Source organism: Mastigoproctus giganteus, chromosome 14, assembly GCF_048544385.1.
Source record: "Mastigoproctus giganteus isolate SK-2022 chromosome 14, ASM4854438v1, whole genome shotgun sequence".
In the NCBI taxonomy this organism is placed as follows: Eukaryota; Metazoa; Arthropoda; class Arachnida; order Uropygi; family Thelyphonidae; genus Mastigoproctus; species Mastigoproctus giganteus.
The window spans coordinates 23,030,266-23,051,725 of NC_143588.1; the positions used below are offsets into that span (position 1 = coordinate 23,030,266).

General features: G+C 37.9%; 1 protein-coding gene across 3 annotated transcripts in view; it reads right to left on the reverse strand.

Moving 5' to 3' along the window:
• Positions 1-21,460, reverse strand: part of GABA-B-R2 (gamma-aminobutyric acid type B receptor subunit 2) — a 312,110-nt gene that overhangs the window by 47,531 nt on the left and 243,119 nt on the right. For all 3 annotated transcript variants that reach the window (XM_090388971.1, XM_090388970.1, XM_090388969.1), the window contains exons 10-12: positions 9,968-10,121; positions 5,530-5,662; positions 5,198-5,305 (exon numbers count right to left, since the gene is read on the reverse strand). In XM_090388971.1, coding sequence (XP_090245097.1) covers positions 5,198-5,305; positions 5,530-5,662; positions 9,968-10,121 — 395 coding nt within the window. The remainder of the gene's footprint in view (positions 1-5,197; positions 5,306-5,529; positions 5,663-9,967; positions 10,122-21,460) is intronic.

The following is a 21,460-nucleotide window of genomic DNA, read 5'->3' on the forward strand; positions in this document are numbered from 1 at the left end:
CCCCTCCCCCCACAGAACATCTAGTCCACAAAGAAGGGAAGGAACTATGCAATATCAGGTAAAACCACGCAAGGGGCCACATGGATAAAAACAATAGGGAAATTGTGGACACGCAACAGAAAAAGGATAGATGGCAAGAATATCTGAGGGGGCTATACTGCAAGGAGGATAGACAACTAGGAAATGATAACACCAAAACAGAAGGTGAACATAAAGACTTTCTGATGGCAGAACTGGAGCAAGCGATTAAGTCTATGAACAATAACAAAAAACTGGCATTGATAACATCCCAGCTGAAATACCTCGGAACAAGAGGAAAACAACAGCTCCTCAATATTTTCAATGATATCCTCAATGGAGGGAAACTGCCCCTTGACTTTCTGAGATCCACCTTTATTTCCATACCAAAAAAAGGCAACAGCAGTAAAATGTGCAGACCACCGCACAATAAGCCTCATAAGCCACTTCATGAAAGCCCTTTTGAAGAAGATTCTACGCAGAACTGAAGGCAAGATTCAAGAACAAATCGGAAAAGACCAGATGGGTTTTAAAAAGGATTGTAAAAGATAAGCAATATTTGCTCTGAATATACTGGCAGAAAGAGCAATTAAACACCAGCGGAACCTGTTTGTCTACTTCATTGACTTTAAAAAGCATTAAGTTACTTGAAACATGATATCCTATTCCTGCTCTTGAACAAACTAAACATCGATCCCAAGGAACTAAGGATATACGATTACTATACCTTGAGAAAGATGTGGAAATCACTGCAGAGCGAAAAAACAGACTGGATACAAATCCAGAAAGGAGCAAGGCAAAGATGTGTGTTGTATCCTATGCTGTACAATCTCTATGCTGGAAACATTATAGATCCAATACAAGATTCTGAAGAAGGAATTACTGTTAGCGGTTTAGTTATCAGTAATCTGCGAAACGTAGACGATACTGCCCTCATTGGAAAATCGGAGGAAAAGCTACAAAACACTCTTCAACAAAGTGGTACAGCCACAATTGCGAGAAGAAAGACTGCCTACCTCGAGCGTATTATAAGAGGTCCGCAATATGACCTGCAGAGACTAATCCTGATGTCATTAATGATGTAATTTAAATGATGTCATTTAAATCATATAAATATTAAAAATTAAAGTATGAAATCACTCTCAATCGATTCTATTTTTCTATTATTTTCAGATTAAATACAATTAATATGTGGTTTCTAGAAGTACTGCAAAAATTCGAAAAAAGCCAGGTAAGTCTTCTACACCTACAAAAATAAAGGAAACGTCCAAAAAATGTAGCAGAAGGTACTTTTCATTTGAGTCGCTACATACCCTTCATATTTGAATAAATCTGCTAGGTAATACATTTTTGGATGCCATATGGTATGTGAGTGTGTGTGCACAGCAAGAACAATTTATTTATATATATATATATATATATATATATATATATATTGAAGAAATCTTCCAGTGTTAAAAATTCGCGAACTTTTCAAATTTTATGGGCATAGTTTGGTTTTGCACATTTCCATAGATTCCATATGGCATTTCTTTTAAAGTCCAATACTTCGAAACCATCAAAAGGTGCTTGCATGTGAAAGTAGACATCTGGTTTACAAAAGTTTACCTACGGTATCGACCAAAGTGGGAGTACTGATCGTCGTTAAAGTTGGACAGAACTGTAAAACTCGGTTTTAAATGCCATACTGTTTTTATCATCAGTGGAAGCTATCTACTAATGGTTGAAGTACAAAGCATCAGTAATGGATGTAGGGCAGAAGGAGGAGGAAGTCTTCTTATCATGCCCTCGATGACGCAATCAAATAATGCTGAAAACATAATTCATCAATGGCACGAGCACTGTAATCCAACAGTAGATTAAAAAAAAAAGGAGTCTAAAAAGAAATAAGTCCTATGATATTGACAGGTTGTTGTTGTTGTTGTTGTATGCGTGTCGTTTAGAATTTGACTTAAACATTTTCATTAGCTTTGTTGATCCTCAAATTTGAATTTTCTATGTTAACGTTTGTTTGTTTTATTATGGAGGTGGTGACCATGGCATATGTTGGTTCGAGTACACAAGTACTGGTTGGTAGTACTTGTGTACTCCAACAGTTTAAAAAGAGTTTTAAAAAATCCATGTAATTGCAAAGGAAGTGGATATATTAACGTCAGAGTTAGTTGAGGACCGTGCGCTGCTGGCGGTACATAGTTTCAAACTTACAGCATATTTATCAAATAGTCACGTATGCTACTCCACGATCACACCACTGAGTCCAAGATGCACGGCTGCCCCCTCTTATTAAGAGGCCAAAGGTTTTTTGTTTTGAGTTAAACTTTTTTTCCTCGATTAAACTTAAAACCAAAACAATTCCCTCTTTCATTCAAAGAAATTACATGGTTATGTTTGTTTTTATAAAAAGAAAGGAGTGACATTTATTCTAATGATCTTTGTTTTATTAACTTTTCATCTCGTTTGTTTTATTAGCTTTAGAATATAGTAATGGTTTGGGCCAAAATCCGAATGCATACTGAAAGGACAGAATTCATGGGATACTGGTTCTTGGGCAACGCGACGCTGTCACCCCTCTCGCTAGTGGACGAAATCACCGCTTGGCAGGTATATAAGTACACTGCATAACTGCATTCACGTAGACGGTAATTCGATGTCAGTATGGATAAACGTCAGGATAAACGTCGTGAGTTAACCGACTTTGAAAGAGGGATGATAGTGGGTGCCCGACGCATGGGTCACTCTATCGCGGAAGTTGTACAGAAATTGCACTATCCCCGTTCGACAGTATCAAGAGTGTATCGGGAATACGACATTTCCGGAATAATATCTAATCGTGTACAGTTCTGTGGGCGGAGAAAGGTGGTGGATTAACTTGGCCGTCGAAGTCTGTCTCGCATTGTTTCAGCCAAACGGAGAGCGACAGTGGCACAAATTACCGCCGACTTCAACGAGGGAGGTGCCAGAAACGTATTCACCAAGCCCATCAGGCGATCATTAGCCGCAATAAGTTATGAGAGCCGCCGACCCACCAAAGTCTCGTTACTAACAGCACGACACAGGATTCTACGCCTCAACTGAGCGAAAGAACATCGACGCTAACTTGGATGAATGGAGACGCGTCTCCTGGTACGATGAGTCCCGTTTCCAGTTATTTTGAGCGGACGGGAGGGTGTGTATCTGGCGGAAACCGCACGAAGCTATGCACCCGTCATGTCAACAAGGAACTGTTCAGGTAGGTGGACGGTCTGCGGCGTATTCAACTGGCGCACGTTGGGATCCCTGGTACGACTAGACGCATCTCTGAGCGGTCCAGGTTACGTGTCCATCCTTGCAGACCATCTGCATCCCTTCGTGTTCATCGTGCACTCAGAGGGCAATGGACCCTACCAGCAGGACAATGCGTCTCCCCACAGAGCCGTGGTGACTAGAACATGGTTCGAAGAGCATTCTGCAGATTTTATCACCATGGAATGGCCTCTCAGTTTACCGGACGTGAACCTGTGGAAAATCTTCGGGATGCTGTGGAAAGGTCCGTTCGAGCTATGGATCCTCCACCCAGGAGTGCGACGGAATCATCGACAGCAGTGCAGCAAGCATGGATGAAAATACCTGTGGAACGCTTTCATTAACTAGTGGACGCAATGCCTCGCCATGTGACTGCCCTTATCTGGGCAAAAGGTGGGCTGATCCGTTACTAGGTCGGTATCCCATGATTTCTGTCCACTCAGTATACTTATTATCCATCTTAAAAAAAAATATATATATATTAGACATAATTGTCTTCTTGGTGACTGTGGCAAATTTGCCACTGTGTAAAGAAATTATACCAAAAAATGCCATAAAAGTTTGTAGTCCATAATGTAAATACAGTAGTTGGAGCAGCTGCTAGTTAACACTTGCTAGTTTTTAAAAGAAACATATTTTGTACCGTAATGATTCCCAACTTGGCACCTACGAGTGTACTTCCATGTGCTTGTCGAAGTATCCCATTCGAGAACGTGCTTAGACATTCCATAAATGTTTACACATTTATGGCCCCCATTCAACTCAATTTTTGCTATTAATTATTGCACGTTGTGCTTTCTCAAATATTAAATTATATGTGATTTTTATGGTTATGGGCGCCTACACCCCTTCCAGAACATGCTGTGTGCCCAGTGTAGATAAAAGTTGAAAGCCACTGCTCTGTCTTTGGAATACATGTTATTAAACTGTAGATGACACTTCACTGCATTAAAAGAAAGCTTTTGCGGTATAGCCAATGTACTGAATTTGCGTAAAATCTCAAAGCGAAAGGAATTAAAAGAAAGAGCGAACTTATTTAGCTTCCTGAAGTGCACGCAGGATGCAACCTTCTAAAGCCACGTTAAATGATCTTTTTATATACAAGGGTGGGGTAGAAAAGGCCCCTGTTCGAATCCGGTAAATTACCCGGGCTGATGACTTAGTTCTTGGGTGGCCATAATATGTCACCTTTTTTAAAACGTTCGTACGCATTTTATACGGAGGGCAGGTTCACATATACCTCTGCACTCTGGACCACGTACCTCCAGATAAGCCACTGATCTTTCTGACGTTAGGATTTAAAGCTACTGAAGCGGCCTCTCGCTCTCTTCCTTTTCAAGTCTTTCAACAATTTAAGCACAATAAACTTCCCGAAGTCAGAGCCATGGCAGGACCCGAACAAATGCACACATTTAAAAATAGTCACCTAATTGTACCGTACGTCTTTCACAAAAACCGCTGAAAAACTATTGTTCAGAAAATCAATCGCCTTTTCAGAAAACCAGGAATACTACAGAAGAGCAGAACAATGCCACCTTTGCTACTGATGGAGGGTTTTTATTTCAGCGCATGCGTAAATTACTTCTAACTCGCCCCGAGTCCAAAGAGTCTTTAAGAAAGAATCGGCGAAACACCATTGAAAATCTAAGTTCGGATAATTGATGACGGGGTGTTTGAAGTGTCTTTCACAAAAGACTACATCACTTCAAAAAAATGTCTTCCTGTAATTTAGCAAAACACTGTGGTGAATTTTGTAATTGCTTCCGAAACGCTTTATTTAAATTATCTGTTTCTGATGGTGCATGGATCTCTTCTGAAATAATGATTTACGCAGTCTGGTTCCTAAAAGATGGTTAAATTCGCTCGCTGCCAAGGAAAATAACAACAGTTGGCTTACCTTTTTGTTGAGCTTTATGTTAGTGAAGATAGCATGCACTCGCCATGTTTTGCTGAACATAGAACCAAATGCCAAAGTAAAGCCAGTCATGAGAACCCACGCTCGAGCCTGAAATAATAATTTAGATTGGTACAGAATGATCGAAATTATCAAGAAAACTGGATGCTGTTTGTTAATAGTAAAATTATGTATTTAATACGTTTTTGTTTATTATGATAATAAATTGCCATTCCTGCAGGGTTATTTATCACTTTTAATTCTACATCTGTTTATTATACTCTACTGAATATGAGAGAATAAATCACTGTAAATTATCGTTCACATATACTTACTGTGCAGATGTAAGGAAAGTTCGTTTCACTACTTAAACCGCTATCCAAGCCGAGAAGAATAACACTGGTATAAGTCAGCATACAACCAACAACAATTATGTTATTTAAGTAGGGACTAGACATTTTAATATACCTAGACAAAAAGCAAAAGAAAACTACATAAGCTTTATATGACAGTCGATAAACTGCATCCTAGAAAACAAAATAAATTAAAATTACATGGATCACTTATATCGTAAATGATTTTCATAGTGCCAAGAAAACTCAGGCCACGAGGCACGAGCGTGTAGTTTATAATACGATTTCAGGCCAGTTTGCTTGTTAGGGATGAAGAAATCGCAGGAAACACCCGGCATCATCTGCCGAGTCTTTTTAACCCAACTTTGCTTGTAAATATATAAAGAATCATCCATAAGATTTGACTTCAGATCTTTTCAAAAGGGTTGCATCGTCAATTCAGATATTTATGATATCTGCAACCTTTTCGACTTCTCTCGCAAATCGTGACGTGCGTTGATTTTGTTCAGCCATCTTCTCAATAACAGAGTGATGGGATTAATCTGCTTTTGAGTATATTGAGCACGGCCACAGAGTCCATAAAAGTTTCTCCACTCGAGAAGTGGAGTAACTCTTCATACCTTACCCTGCTTACTGTAAACACATCTGTAATTATATATATTTTTGGTTACTCCAGAACATTGCATGTAATACCTACCATCTGCATCATTATTGACTTCAACTCCCCCACCCCCTAAAGTGTGTCACAATTTGGCTCAGGCATGCGAAAATCAGAAGACTCATGACAGGAACTGTGTGGAGCATGTAATTTCAGTTTTTGAATGAATTTTGTTTATCTGAGAACATCAGGGAGGACATTGTCGTGATACAAGAAATTTCCATCCTTAGGGAACCTCATCTTTTTCGTTTCAATAGCTCTAACATTCATGAATAAGTTCATCAGAACTTAAACTATGTCAAATGTTGCTGCTCTAGTTGATCTATAAGTCCGATATTCATCGTATACACTTCAGGGAACATTTTCGAACAGTTCTTCCCTTTGTGTACGCTTTAAAATCAGTTTGATGTTTAAAATGAAACAGTTACACCATATTGAAAAAGTAACTGCCATCTCCAATATTGCCAACTTTTCTTTTAAATTTATTGAGCGATTTTTTTCTCTGCACACTGCGTACAGTTAGCAATGTTTGTTATGAGTCAAAGAAATGTTGTAAGCATCGATGACTTTCGTTGTCTTTCTACAGAAATCAGTGGCTTCGTGTCTAGAATTACTCAAACACGGCGTTCCTCGTGGAAATGACAACGTTGGGAAATATTTTGCTCATAAAAGCTGTGGCGTGCTCAAAGTGTTCTTTCCCCTGCTGAGCAGATCGAAGAAACGTATGTGAAGGCAAATAGAATTTCAAAAGGGACACGGTTTCTTTTACGTCAAAACGATTTCATCGCACACTAGAGACCGAAAAATTCAATTCTCTCAATTCTCCGGGAATGTCAACCAGGCGGAAATACAGCCACAGGTCTCCCGACTCTCCTGAGGAAATGTAAAACTTAGCTGAGCATAGAAGATAGCTGTAAATAGCATCACGTTCGCGATGCGGAGAGGGTATATAGAAGTATAGACGGCGTCACGTGTAGGGCAAATAGTTGACGGCACCAACGGTGACACCTTGTCAAGCATGTCGAGCATTTGTGCTGCACGAGAATTGGTGAAATGCGCTACAGAGAATTTCTGGTGGATTGGTACCGAACCTCTTGCATTATCAGTCTTCGCTTAATGTATCCTCTTGCGGGGATAGGTGGGAAAAGTAAAAGGATAAGCAGGATGCCATAAAATTGGACGAAATGTGTACTTCTCAGGAAGCAGCCCCTCAATAATATCTGGAACTTTTCTGAAAACATTTATAATTAATATTAAGTTGAATAAGCAGAGTTTGCTATGTTACACCATCCCATTAAACGCACGTATCACGCACACATGTAGCAGAAGAATTTTAAAGTTGTATTTACAATTAACTGGAATTCAACATCTATTATTCATTTATGGATAATCTAAGTTAAATTTAAGGTTGTTAAATCTATAATTTTGTTTTAAATGGCAAGAGTATTGAAAGAGTAAAAAGATTCAAATATGAGAATTTATATCCTGCTGAAGAGATTGAGATCGCGAGATTCGGATTCATGAAATACAAATCACTGGTTTCGGAAAAAACCTTACACTGGCAACACGCAACACTCTCTTCGGGGCTTCAGCGGTGAAGAGAGTGGAGTCCTTCGAGATGTGGGTGTATAGAAGAATCCCCTGGACGAAGCGGATGACAAATGAACAAGTGTTACAAATTATAGGACATAATCGGCAAATAATGGACATCGTGAAAAGTGACAAGTGAAATTCTTGGGACAGATCATGAGAGGAAGGAAGCAGGAGTTGTTGTGGGTGGTCCTGGAGGGGAAGAGAGAAGTTGGCCGACGAAAAACCTAGTGGATGGATAACATCAAGAGATGGGCGGGACTGGGATTCGAAGAACTTGTCAGACGGGCTGAAGATAGAAAAGAATTCAAAAAAGTGATCGCCAATCACTGAAAGAAGAAGAAAAAAATCTATAATCCAACAAGAGTTACTATTTTTACCGAATACGAAAGAGGAAAATTTAACTTCAACTACTTTTTAAAACAGTCATCTTGTACGAAACCAAACGAGTAAACCAATGATGCAGTTCTAATAAATGGTCGTTTTAAAAACTTCGTGTCTAAATTTGGTTACTCAGAAAGCCTTTAAGTGGTGAAACTTTTCATAAATGATATTGATGAGGGTTATCAATAGAGGCTGTCTAAGTTTGCTGATGATATGAAGGTAGAAATAAGGGTGGTTAGCAATTCTAGGTGGGCTATGATGCTTCAAACAGAATGGATCGGTTTCATATATGTCCGACAAATGGAAAATAAAATTTAATTCTTTTAAATTTAAGATTATACATTTGGGGAACAGAAATCCTGAAGTTTTAAGCTAAGGGGAAAAATAAATACGAAAAAGACCTACGTGGTTACAATTCAATGTGATATGAACTTTTCCATGAAGTGTAAACAGATTGGTAGGAAAGTTTCCTGTCTATGACTTTTAGGATCTTTGTTAGTAGGGAGGACAACGTCAACGTCCTTCTGTACAAAATGATGGTTAGACCGCATGTGAAGTATTTAATCCGGTCTGCAGACCGCAACTAAAAATAGACAAACAAGAGGGAATGACCAGATTAGTGATGAGTGCAAATCAATGCACTTATGTCAAGAGCTTAGAAATTATGGATTGAAAAGTTCGGCATATAAAAAGGGAGATCTTGTTGAGGAAGGATAACACGCTGAAAGGGTTGAATAAAATGAATGAGGAAGGTCTGTTCTCCTTCCCAGACGAGACAAGAAGTGGGGGATGCACATATATAAAATTTCAGGGAATGAGAGAAGATTGGATCTCAAGAAGTTCACCTATGGACAGCGAGTTGTCGAACTCTGGAATAAGTTGTCTCGCAAAGTGGTGAAGGCAGTCTGGCTAAGTTAAAAGCAGAAATGTACAATTACCTTTTGGGAATGGGAATAGATAAATATTCTTTATTAATTTTATTTTATCTTAATTTCTTTTGGCTGATGAAGAAAAGTCCGCTTCATTGTTATACTTTAACGTAGCGCAACAATAGTTAAATTCTGGGAATTCTCTAAATTCTTTAAAACGCTTTAAAGCAATCTAAATATGGTAAAAATGACACAGCCTAATTAGATTGCCTTAAAGAGATCACACAACCTAAAAGACTATTTTTAAACAAACCTGCAAAATCTTCATGGCATTCTCTATCTTGATGTACGCTTATTGATATACTAATCTTAATTTTTACACATTGATCCAAAGACCTGGATCTACATTCGGAAGGGTTAGGAATCTGTTAGGACAACAAAATATATCTCTATAAAACGCACAACAAAGAAACCACATACACTATCCTTTTAAAAGTTATGGAACACTTCTAGTTATTAAAAAAACATATTTATTCAAAGAAATGAATTGCCCTTTGCTTGTAATTTTAGGAAACCCGAATTTTGATGAGATTCTTTATCTTGAAAATTAAGGATTTACTTTAAAATTTTACTAATCAAAATTTCTCTTTAAAATACTACTACTGAAAATTAACCCTCAACGATATTTTTGTACTGGGAAATTGTTATATTTCACAGTTAAGTTTGTTAATGGACCACAAAAGTTTCCGCTATCCCGAACCTTTAACTACTTAAACACTACCACGTTTTATAACGGGACAGGTTAAAAACGTTGAAATCAAAATGAGTTAACTGTAATTTCAAAATCAGAAGTATATTTTAATTAAACATTGGAAAACTTTTTATTTCTTGATGTAATTACAAAGGAATAAATAAATACCTCTGATTCCGGTACTTAATATTCACGACTAAAAACCCAGTGGCCAGGATTATACCGAGGACTGCAAAAATAACTATGATGGAATACACAGTAATGCTGATCCTCTTCTTCGCTATTTTCCGATGTGTTCTGTCCGTCGGTGGTCCGGAGCTTCCTATGAAAATAAATGCGTTGGCTAAAGGATATCAGAGTACAAGCGTATTATTTCATTTTTTTATCTATTCAGAAAAATTAAACGCAAAATAAATTAATTTTTGTTTTTATCCCACCATCTACCGGATAATGATTTGTACTTTAGTTGATTCTATAACCACGAAATTATTATTATTATTTTTGATAGCATGGAAAATATCGGGCAGCGATATTAAACACGCATCTATTGACTCGAAGTGCCAGTTGAGTGAGTATAGCAATTCCGAATGATTTTCAGGCAGTTGATTCATGGACTGTTGAGTCTTCATATGATCAAGGTAAAGGCTTGATCACATGAAGACTTAATAGTCCGTGAATGAACCAAAATGAAGACTCAATAGTCTTCGAACCAATATGAAGACTCAATAGCCCATGAAGAGAGTGGGAAAAAAGAAGCATGGGTATATTATGCTGCCACTATAAGCATCCATGGATTTGTACAATGGTTTTTCGTATATCACCAGTTTTAAACCTCTGCACGAAACCTATGAATCTTCGGTAGGTCTTCGACAACACGTTCTGTACTAAATTATGCAGCTAAAACCACCAGCCTTCTACATCAGCCACATGGCAATATCTCTTCACACCAAAATGGGGAACCTCTGTTAGAATAATCATGGCTAAAAAAAAAAAAAAAAACCATCTGGTATTAAACTAAAAGATCTGAAGACGTATGGTTCAGACCTACAGGGTCTGAACCATAATATGTAAACACTTCATGAAAATTCCACCAATTCAGATTTCTCCGATACATATTGATAGTTATTTTCAAAAACGGGGAAAGTTACCTTCGAGATATCAATCAAGTAATTGTATGTAGCCCATTCCACTGAATTTAGCAGCTTGCTTAGAGTATAGGCCGATGGTTCCAAGATCGCCAGTAGAGTTGGTATAGCTTACTAATATTTTTCTTGTGTTTCTGCCAATTATCTCAATACTTATATTTCAGAGTTGTATGGTATCCCGCTAGCCCTGGGGAATATAAACCAATCAACAAAAACCATTATAAATTCTGGCGTATTAAAAGTTTTGTGAGTGCTCGTCAGCGTAAAGTCTCTGACTGGAAGAGGATTTAATATAAATTATTATTATTAGACAATTATTTCAAGATTATTATTATTAAAATAAAGAAATAAATTATTAATTAGATAAGACTAAATTATTATAAAGAAGATTTATGCTGAAGCAAATCTGTGCGCAGTTAGTTCATGCACACGATCAGTTCATAATTCTATGTTGGAACCTTGGTTCTAACAAGAACGTTATTGAGCTGGATTCCCAGGAATTTTCTCAGGATTCCAATCAAAATGTATTGATATTAGCATTCTGAGAATGGACCAGGCGGACTCAGCTGCCAAAATTGCCTCAAATATAATGTCATCTACTTTCAGGACGGCTTATATTGATTATAAATAAATTATACGACGAACCTGTAAAGAATGGTTGCTCCTGTGGAAAGCGGAAACAAATAAGCTATTTGTATAAAGGCAAAACTTGAAGAATGATTCTCGAGTCTAAGGAGAAACAGAATGCATAAAACTTTATTCCAGATTGCGCATTGATCATTTCTGCCTCAGTTGCCTACTCGCCAATGATGACGACCCTCACAATTTTCAATAGTTTCCCATCAAAATTCTGAACCAGCAGTCCTGATATTTCCATACACTGAGCCATGTTATTTATCTTCAGAGATCAGAAATTTCCTTTTAGTTTACACGTTTCATTTAGTGCTAATCTACTTTGGGTTAGGTTGTGTTAAAGCGCCAAAGCAGCTAAGGCTAAAAGGCATAGCCTATTACAGAAAGGGCCAAGTACGCTCCTGTGTACATAAACTTGTATTCCCCTAACGTTTACCTAAAAAACGATAAGGGCGCTTACCTAATAAAGTGTTGGTGAAGGCACTAAGGTGCAGAAAATTCTACAGAAAACGCTAATTAGTTTATGTAAAAACATATTCGACCTGAAGACCAATTTTAATTTAGAGTATTTTGTTTATTCTCCAGCACAACTAATAATAATAGGTCACAAGAGTTTAAAGCTAATCATATTGACAAGAATATTATATTTAATAATAATGTTTAGGTGTTTGGCGGTTACGTGAGTTCGAACCACGTCAATTCAAACGCGTGTAGTACTGCATTTTCGCGTTGAACACTGGACTACGTCTCACATTAGTATCAGATGCCTTTAAGCTCTTTTGATTTGGATTTTTACGATGATGAAAGTATTTTACCTCTCCTCCGAAAGGAGTAGGGGAATTTCAATAACGTTGCAGATGATGATGGTCTCGCAATTTTCTTTGAAATTAACTTGGAGACAATTTCGAAGCATTCACGAATACTTAAGTTTCTTACTCTTTCACCGTGATAGTCTGCCGTATTTCTCATACCTTCGGTTCTTCGTCTTACATGACAATTCGCACAACTATATTGCTACAGAAAAGTTCGCAAATGGATTCAAAATCATTATAGGCGACTTCGACCTTCCAGTCCTCTCCCAGAGATAGAATAGCCTTGTTGAAACTTCGAACGTTTTAGGATTTACAGTTCTGCCCTGACCTTCACATGGTTAGAAAGCAACATCAGAATATTTGCACACTGCCTCTATTATGTTATGCGAAAGGCAGGTACCATCTTTCAAACCACCTAGTTTTATTCTGTTCCTTTGAACTGGTATTCCAGAACAAAATTGGCAATCAATCTGCTCACTGAAATTACAAACGAAACCCATTGATCTACACTTTTAGTGAGTTTACAGACCAAATGAAACTTTTCCAGTTGTAGAAGCAGAATGCAAAGTTTCTACGAGGTTAAGGAAGGCTCAGTCCGTTCTCATCCAAACCGAGCGTCCTAAATGCAAAATTCCCAATAGAGTGGTTTGATCACAACCTTAGATTTTCTCGCAGGAAGCAGCGATGGCTCCGCAACGGGACGGTGATTCATTTCATGTCAGGTCTCAGCATAATCAAAAGCTGATCGCAATTATAAATCAGTTACCCAACTTTTCGGAGAAGAGTAATTTACAATTTACTATCACATTGTTCCCCTCACCGTATTTCTTAGCTTCTTTACAAAATGAATCCCATGACTTTAACAAACACAATGGATTTTTGACTGTCTCCTCTTTAATTTGGATAAAATTATTATTAGAAATTATTAATGTATGCTACTCCAGTTAGCAGCCTAAGTTGATCTTAAGCTGTTTATTAAAAATAACAGCTTATACCCATTTATGTAATCAGAAAATGGCCTACTGTAACAAGTTTACATCTGTTGGAATCAGGAGATGAATCTTCATATTATTTCTCAGGACATATCCATTGCTTTTTGACTCGGATTTCATCAATTTATTGTTAATCTTGTGATCTGACATGTTTATCCTTTAAACAGAATATTTAATTTCCAATTTGAGGATCAAGCTCTTTACTAGGACTTCAAAGATAGAGATTTGCAAAAATAATTCATTACCAGCTCTTTGCATTAATCTTTATACTTTTTTGTGTCCTAGAGCTTAGCATGGTGGTTGTGATCGCTGTCCTCCAGCTGGAAAACTCCTGATTTCGAATTCCATAAATGACGAGAGGAATTTTTTATGCGGGAAATCTACAGGTGAGTTAATCGGTCTCAGGTGAGGCATGAGTTTTCCCTCCCGGGAACTCAAGTTTTTCTTCCAATAACCCAATCGAAAAATACACACAATTACAGACACAATATATTGACGCCTCACGTCCTTAGGTGCTTTGCCGCTTAACACACACACACACACACACACACACACACACACACACACACACACACATCGCAGTTTCCAGACGATGCTGATTACCCAAAGCAATATCGACTTTGCTTTCCATCTTCAAATCAGCTGTGAACAGTGGTAGAACTCAGCCATTGATAAGACTGGCTAAGCATCACAAAGAGACCATCTGCGTTATACTCCTACGCAGCCAATGAACTGTAATTCTCAACGATATTACTTCAAACGTTAATGTAGCATCAGGGGAGCCCATCAGTCTTCTACGGAAATTACTTCTAAACCACATCTTTATTTTTAGAATTTGAGATTTCACATTATTCAAACAAGAATTTGTTTTTATATTTTAATGGTGTTTAGTACAAATTAGAAAACTTTGTAAACAGTTGGAAAAGTTAAGAGGGGAAAAACTGTAAACCTTTAACAATGATAAGCATATTTATTTGCATCTTAATAATGCACTAAAATACGTTTCTAACAGCTTATATAGAAGGTATCAGTTCTACTCAGAGTTGATCTCAGCGACATTATTGATTATGCCAAATCACGTAGTTTTTGTTATTTTCAATTATCTAGAACAGAAGCAGTGAATTAAAACAAAATAAAGCGAGTATTATTAACTTTTCAGTTCGCCTTTTCTTTCTACTCTGAACGTTCGTGTCACACCTCGTGTGACACTCGGTAGATGGCAGCACTCTGAACACCATGTTTTGTAGTACGGTAATTTCTGCAGAAAATCAATTTGTTTTCACTCGGTTTAATGCGGACACTAACATTGATTTTGCAGTGGTGGATAGTTGTTTAACTGGTTTTAAAAAATAAAATTATAGATAATTTCGAAAGCGCTATTGATATAAATCAAATTGAAGAAATTCAACTATAGAGACTTGACTGGGCGCTAAGCATGTCGAATTACATTACCAGCAAAAATGGATTTTTAAATTCAGCTAATTTCTAATACTCTCGCTGGTAGCGAGAGTATTAGAGATTTTATTCGGGGCTTCTGTTCAAAATTTTTGAGCTGGAGGAATTAGAAGTTTCGTAGTGCAAAGGCTAAAACAAATAAATGTTTTCTCGTTGCTTTGTTTTTCTATTTTGTTTGTGGAATGACGTTTTTAATTATTTAATTATAATAATATTTATTGTAATATTCCAGGATATCAGAGGTGATACAAATCGATTGGGACAAACTAATATAAAACGTTGTTTTATCGAACTACTGATGATTATTCCTTTTTCATAAACTCCCATTTAATTCCCAGTAAACTCCCAGTACACATCTCCCATCTCTCTTCATACTTTTTATAAATACGTGAGAGAAGCTGTTATTTAAGCGTCAATTTAAGATGCTTGGAATGACGTTTATTAGATATGTCTGATGTAAAATGGTAACCTTTTAGCTAACTTTTGAGCTTAGGAAAGAGGGAAAAAAAATCGCAAAGGGCATGATCTGGTATATTGTGAAATGTATTCTGTACCGTATATTGTCCAGGCGCCTTCGGAGGTCTCCTTACCCGCCTTGGGTCATTATGAAATAATATGCAGCGCCAGCTGGGGGTACAGTGTAGGTAACGTGAGTTTTGTGTTGGGTGATTTACTATGTTGTGAGCTGGTGAGGAACGTTTCGAAACATGGTTAATAGAGGGGAGGCTTCCCGTGGTAATCACATCCTCAAGGGCTGACTGTTGGCACAATCCCACAATGAGGGGAGGAAAAGCCACAGCGTCAGCCAATCGAACCCCTAATAAAGTGTGAGACTTCCCACAAGGTTTCTATCTCTAACGATTAGGAGTCAGGGAAATTCCATTCTCCTATCCTTTCATCCCTAGGGATTAGCTACGAAAGAGATTCCACAAAATCTCCTGATTCTGTGGAATCTCCTTTCTGAAATTCGTTTATCTTTGATGATTGTGTCCAAGTTCACTTTTCTAATTACGAAATTTAGAGACTGGAATTTAATCTTACCATGGAATAGCAAGCTTAAATCAAACTTATAGCACTCTAATAGGAAGAGACTAATTGGATTTATTATTTGTGACTGTAGTAATGTAAGGACCCAGCCTTACAATAAATTATAAAGTTTGTTAAATATTGGACGAATTAATTGTGGCGAATATAGTTAGTTTCAGTTAAGTATCATTTGTTAAGAAACACTGAAATTCGAAGGTTAGTCCAAACACTCCAAATCTCGGTTGTAAAGAATTCCTTAAGCGAGTCAGTAAAAGTAATTATAATGTACCGAAACAAATCCCACTTAAGACAGGAGCATATACACTATAGAAAGGGCACTGAGTGCGGAAGTGGCCCTATTATAGATTTCACGGTTCGACCTCTAGCAGGTGTGGGCGACGTAGTAATGGGGGTGAGGTCACAAAGAAAGCCTGAAACTCTCTTAGCTGACCGGAACTTACGTTTAATTTCGAGAAATTACCAGTATTTTCCAGATTATCGGAAGTTCGGTCACACTAGGAAAAAGAAAGCACGCCCACGGAAATGAAGGGAGACGAATAGGATCACGAAGGAAAGGATAGGGAAGTCAACGATTGGCCAGGAAGAAAGCGGTGGGAAATTTGAGAGAAAGGAGAGAAGGGAAGAAAAAATTGATACTGATCATTCGGAGAGGAGTTTTTGTGGTGGAAGCAGTCCTGGGGAGATGGAAGCTGTAGTGGGAGAATTGATTATAAGAATTTATTTTGTGAAAGTCTAGAGTCGGAAGTATCGTTCCCTTGAAGAAGTTAATGCAGTCTATGGAGGAAGAATGGTGAAACGCCCTAGAGGCAAATTTCTCGATTGAGCAGTTGAGTGACTAGTCGACCCGGAAGGTATCCCAGTCCTCGGACGCAACGCAGATGGAGGAAGAAAGGAGATAAGATCCGGTATTATCTTCAGCCGTGCAGTACCCGGTAGAGAAACCCAGGATAGATTACTGTGTTCCCCGGATGAGCAACCTTTCGCTTTCCAGTCCTCACCCCGAACAGATAGGAAGAGAGACCGAGCAGGGAGGAATACCAGACCATTGCGTAAGTTCTAGAATAAGTACTGAGAATATAAGAAAAAAAGGGGAACTAATTTAATAATGAAAAGGACTCTAGGAGGACGCTATAAGTTTTAAGAGAGAATGTCAAAGTACTAACTATATATATATATATATTTGTACGAGTGTAATACTTAAGGAGTGATAATTTAAATTAGTATAGAGATCAGAGTAAGGCAATTTAAGAGTAAGTTAATCTGTAGTAGGAAGTAAAAATTTTGTCCTTGAATTATTGTGAATGTTAAATTGCTGTGAGTATGACTTATTTTGGGGTAGAAAATGATTAAACAGGTAAACAATTAAATGAGCATCTAGCCCTAATTGTGAAATAGTGGATTAATTGAACGGAAAGGTAACTAAGTAAATTGGTTGGATATTGTTGACTGGTGACATGTTTGCAAGGAAGGATTCTTGAATGAATATATATGTATTTCCTAATAAGTTGGGAAACGAGCACTTATGAAATTATATTTTGTCTGTTCATTGGCTGATGGTGGTTTATTGACTTACATGGACTGTTAAGGAGCAAAGAGACAGATTGTGCGTTGTGAGGGGTAATAAATGCCCGGACCTACTGAAATCTTTGTAGAGCAACATGAAGAGACACAGTGATATATATATATATATGTAGATGTATATAAGTATTAGGATTTAGTAGTTCTTTTGATAACAAGGTTGACTGTAAATTACAAGATATATACACATTTAAAAATTAGTAAAATAACAAGTGTCAAACTAAATACTGTATTCTGTTAAAGGTTATTGTAATTTTCTTATATATAATATGACAATAAAAAACAAATTGTATATTCTACATTCTTGTGTGTGTGTCTGTCATTTCTAAACTCAGCCAGTCCAGTGGAAGAATACCTTAATATATTAGGGGTCCCCGTGAGTCTGGGAATTTTCTGAAATCAATCAAGTCAGGTGTTAAAGTGGGAGGGGTTAAAATAAGGGGGATAAAAAAAAATATAACATAATATAATATAATTGTAGGCCTCCTTTCAGCCTAGGATTTTCTACATATAATAAAAACAATAAATCCCCACCCCCACAATTGGCGAGCGTAAGCCAGGATAATTCTGCACAACGGAAGGCTGAGTTCAGAACGACAGGAAAATATATATACATGTATATATATATGTAATCCAGTTGCTGAAACTGATAGAAAAAATTCAGCTGGCGAGCCAGAAAGTGAAAAGTGAAAAAGTAAGTAGTTAAAGTGGGTACTGAAATAGAATTTCCTTGTGTTTAGAATTAGGTGAATTAAGTTATAGAATAAGAAAGGTATTGACAACAAATAACGAGTTAATTAGATTAAACCCCAACCTCGAAAGATAAGTCATGGCTACAAGGAGAGCGAACAGCAGTAGGGATAGAGAAAGGGAGGAAAATATCAACGGGCAGGAGACATCAGGAGAAACAATTGTTAGTATAGGGAATGATAATAGGGGCCCAATTAAGTTAAGCAAATTTTTAAAAGTATTTAAAGGGGAACCATCAGAAAATGTGGAACATTTTCTGAGAAAACTGAAAATGATTAAGGAAAAGGAAGAATTAACGGAACTAGAAATAGTCATGATGGCGGAATTCAAGCTAGAGGGCAGGGCCCAGACTAGGTATTTAGAGGAGACCCAAGGGATGGAAATAGAAACATTAGACAAATTTGAAAAGATATTAAGGAAGTTATTTTCCCCAAAGATCACGTTCCTAGAAGGAATCGGGATATTAAATAATTATAGTCAAAATAATCGCGAAAGCATAGAGGACTATTACAAAAGGTTTTTAACAGTAAAATTAAATACAGAAGTATCAGAAAAAGAAAATAGCGCCTTTGACAAAATCCTGATGGGACAATTTTTGATGGGGGTCAGGAATAAATATAAGCGAGAGATTCTAAGGAGAAAACCCAATTCATTAGCTGAGGCCATGAAACTAGCCACTGATGAGGAAAAGCTAGACCTCCAAGGTCGGGGGGCTATAAAGGGGGACATAAATGTATTAGCCACAGGAGAAGGGACAAAACCGAAAGGTAATAAAGAAAGGGAAGGCGAAATTAAGTTAGAAGGGTTAGAGAAACAGATAGCGGGAATGGAAATAAAGTTAAATAAATTATTAGAGCAATTAAACACAAAAAAGAATGCACTAGATGAAAATAATAGGCAGGGGGGCGAAAGACCACAAACAGGGCAGAGCACAAGAGGCAAGTACAACGACACAGAGGGGTGGAAAGGGGAAGTCAGAGAAGATAGGCGAAATGGACAGAGGAGGTGTTACATATGTGGGGGCAAGGAACATCCCGCTAGATATTGTCCACACAGGAATAGCCAAAGGGGATACCGCGGAGGTAGTAACTACAGCCAGGAGCAAAACCCTGGGAGGAGTGAACAAGCATTACACATAAACACAGCCAAAAGAAAAAACATATCTTTAGGCGCTGTAAGTGATAACGGAAGGGGGAACGACCTGTTATATGTAAAGGGAAGCTTAGGAGGGGTACCAGGTAAATTTCTTGTAGACACAGGAGCCTCGAGGTCAATATTAATGTGGGATTACCTCATCAGATACTGCAAAGGGTCAAATAAGGGAGATGTGAGATGTTGCCGCGAATTTCTTGTGAAAGGAGTAGGTGCTGAAGAAATTCACACCAACTATATAGTCAGAGACAAGATAAGATTACAGGGATGTGAAAACATGGTGCCCCATTCATATTTAGTGGCAAATAGAGTAAACAGTCGTCGACATGACGCAATACTAGGCACGGACCTACTAAAGAAATTAAGAGCCAGGGTAGATGTGGGAAATGGCAGCATTAACTTCGGTAGTGATACCCAGGTGAGGCCTAAAGTAGACAGAAGGCAAAATGCTGGCAGCAGAGCCCAGTACGAGCCAGAGCGAGGGGAATCTTCAAAGGGAACGAGTGTGAAAGAATTAGAAGGGTATAAGGCAAACACTGTTAATAAAGTTCCGGTTGCACAAGAAGAATTAAGGGAATTGAAGAAGAACAACAAAACTAATAGGAATAATGAGAGAAAGTGTCGAGAAAGTGGAAGGATGTTACACGTGGGAGTTTTGGAAATGAGAGAAAAGGTCAATAGAAAGTCTGGAAAGAAAACGTCTCGAAGGGAAGAGAAACATGAAGATAGTGAACTGTTAAATAAAGTGGAAGAAAGTGGAGGTGAAAAGAATGATAACTTGGTAAATGAATCAACAGAGCCGAAAAGAATCGAATGGCCATGGAACCACAGAACTGAAACTTCCTATGGGGAAAGGGCCCTCAAGTTGAAAGAGACAAACAGGCTACAACAAATGTATTTAGGTGCAGCATTTAATGAAAACATGGGATGGGAATAGTTTTAGTGAAAAAAAAAAAAAAAAAATTTTATACATTTAATTAATGTACATGTATAGAATTGTATATAGGAATAGGAGAATTTAAGGTTGTCGATAATAAGTAGGCCCTGGAAGAAGGCACATCCGCCTGAGGACCTGTATAAAATTTATATATATGGGATATAAATTTTTAGGGGGAGAGGGATGCAATGTAAGGACCCAGCCTTACAATAAATTATAAAGTTTGTTAAATATTGGACGAATTAATTGTGGCGAATATAGTTAGTTTCAGTTAAGTATCATTTGTTAAGAAACACTGAAATTCGAAGGTTAGTCCAAACACTCCACATCTCGGTTGTAAAGAATTCCTTAAGCGAGTCAGTAAAAGTAATTATAATGTACCGAAACAAATCCCACTTAAGACAGGAGCATATACACTATAGAAAGGGCACTGAGTGCGGAAGTGGCCCTATTATAGATTTCACGGTTCGACCTCCAGCAGGTGTGGGCGACGTAGTAATGGGGGTGAGGTCACAAAGAAAGCCTGAAACTCTCTTAGCTGACCGGAACTTACGTTTAATTTCGAGAAATTACCAGTATTTTCCAGATTATCGGAAGTTCGGTCACACTAGGAAAAAGAAAGCACGCCCACGGAAATGAAGGGAGACGAATAGGATCACGAAGGAAAGGATAGGGAAGTCAACGATTGGCCAGGAAGAAAGCGGTGGGAAATTTGAGAGAAAGGAGAGAAGGGAAGAAAAAATTGATACTGATCATTTGGAGAGGAGTTTTTGTGGTGGAAGCAGTCCTGGGGAGATGGAAGCTGTAGTGGGAGAATTGATTATAAGAATTTATTTTGTGAAAGTCTAGAGTCGGAAGTATCGTTCCCTTGAAGAAGTTAATGCAGTCTATGGAGGAAGAATGGTGAAACGCCCTAGAGGCAAATTTCTCGATTGAGCAGTTGAGTGACTAGTCGACCCGGAAGGTATCCCAGTCCTCGGACGCAACGCAGATGGAGGAAGAAAGGAGATAAGATCCGGTATTATCTTCAGCCGTGCAGTACCCGGTAGAGAAACCCAGGATAGATTACTGTGTTCCCCGGATGAGCAACCTTTCGCTTTCCAGTCCTCACCCCGAACAGATAGGAAGAGAGACCGAGCAGGGAGGAATACCAGACCATT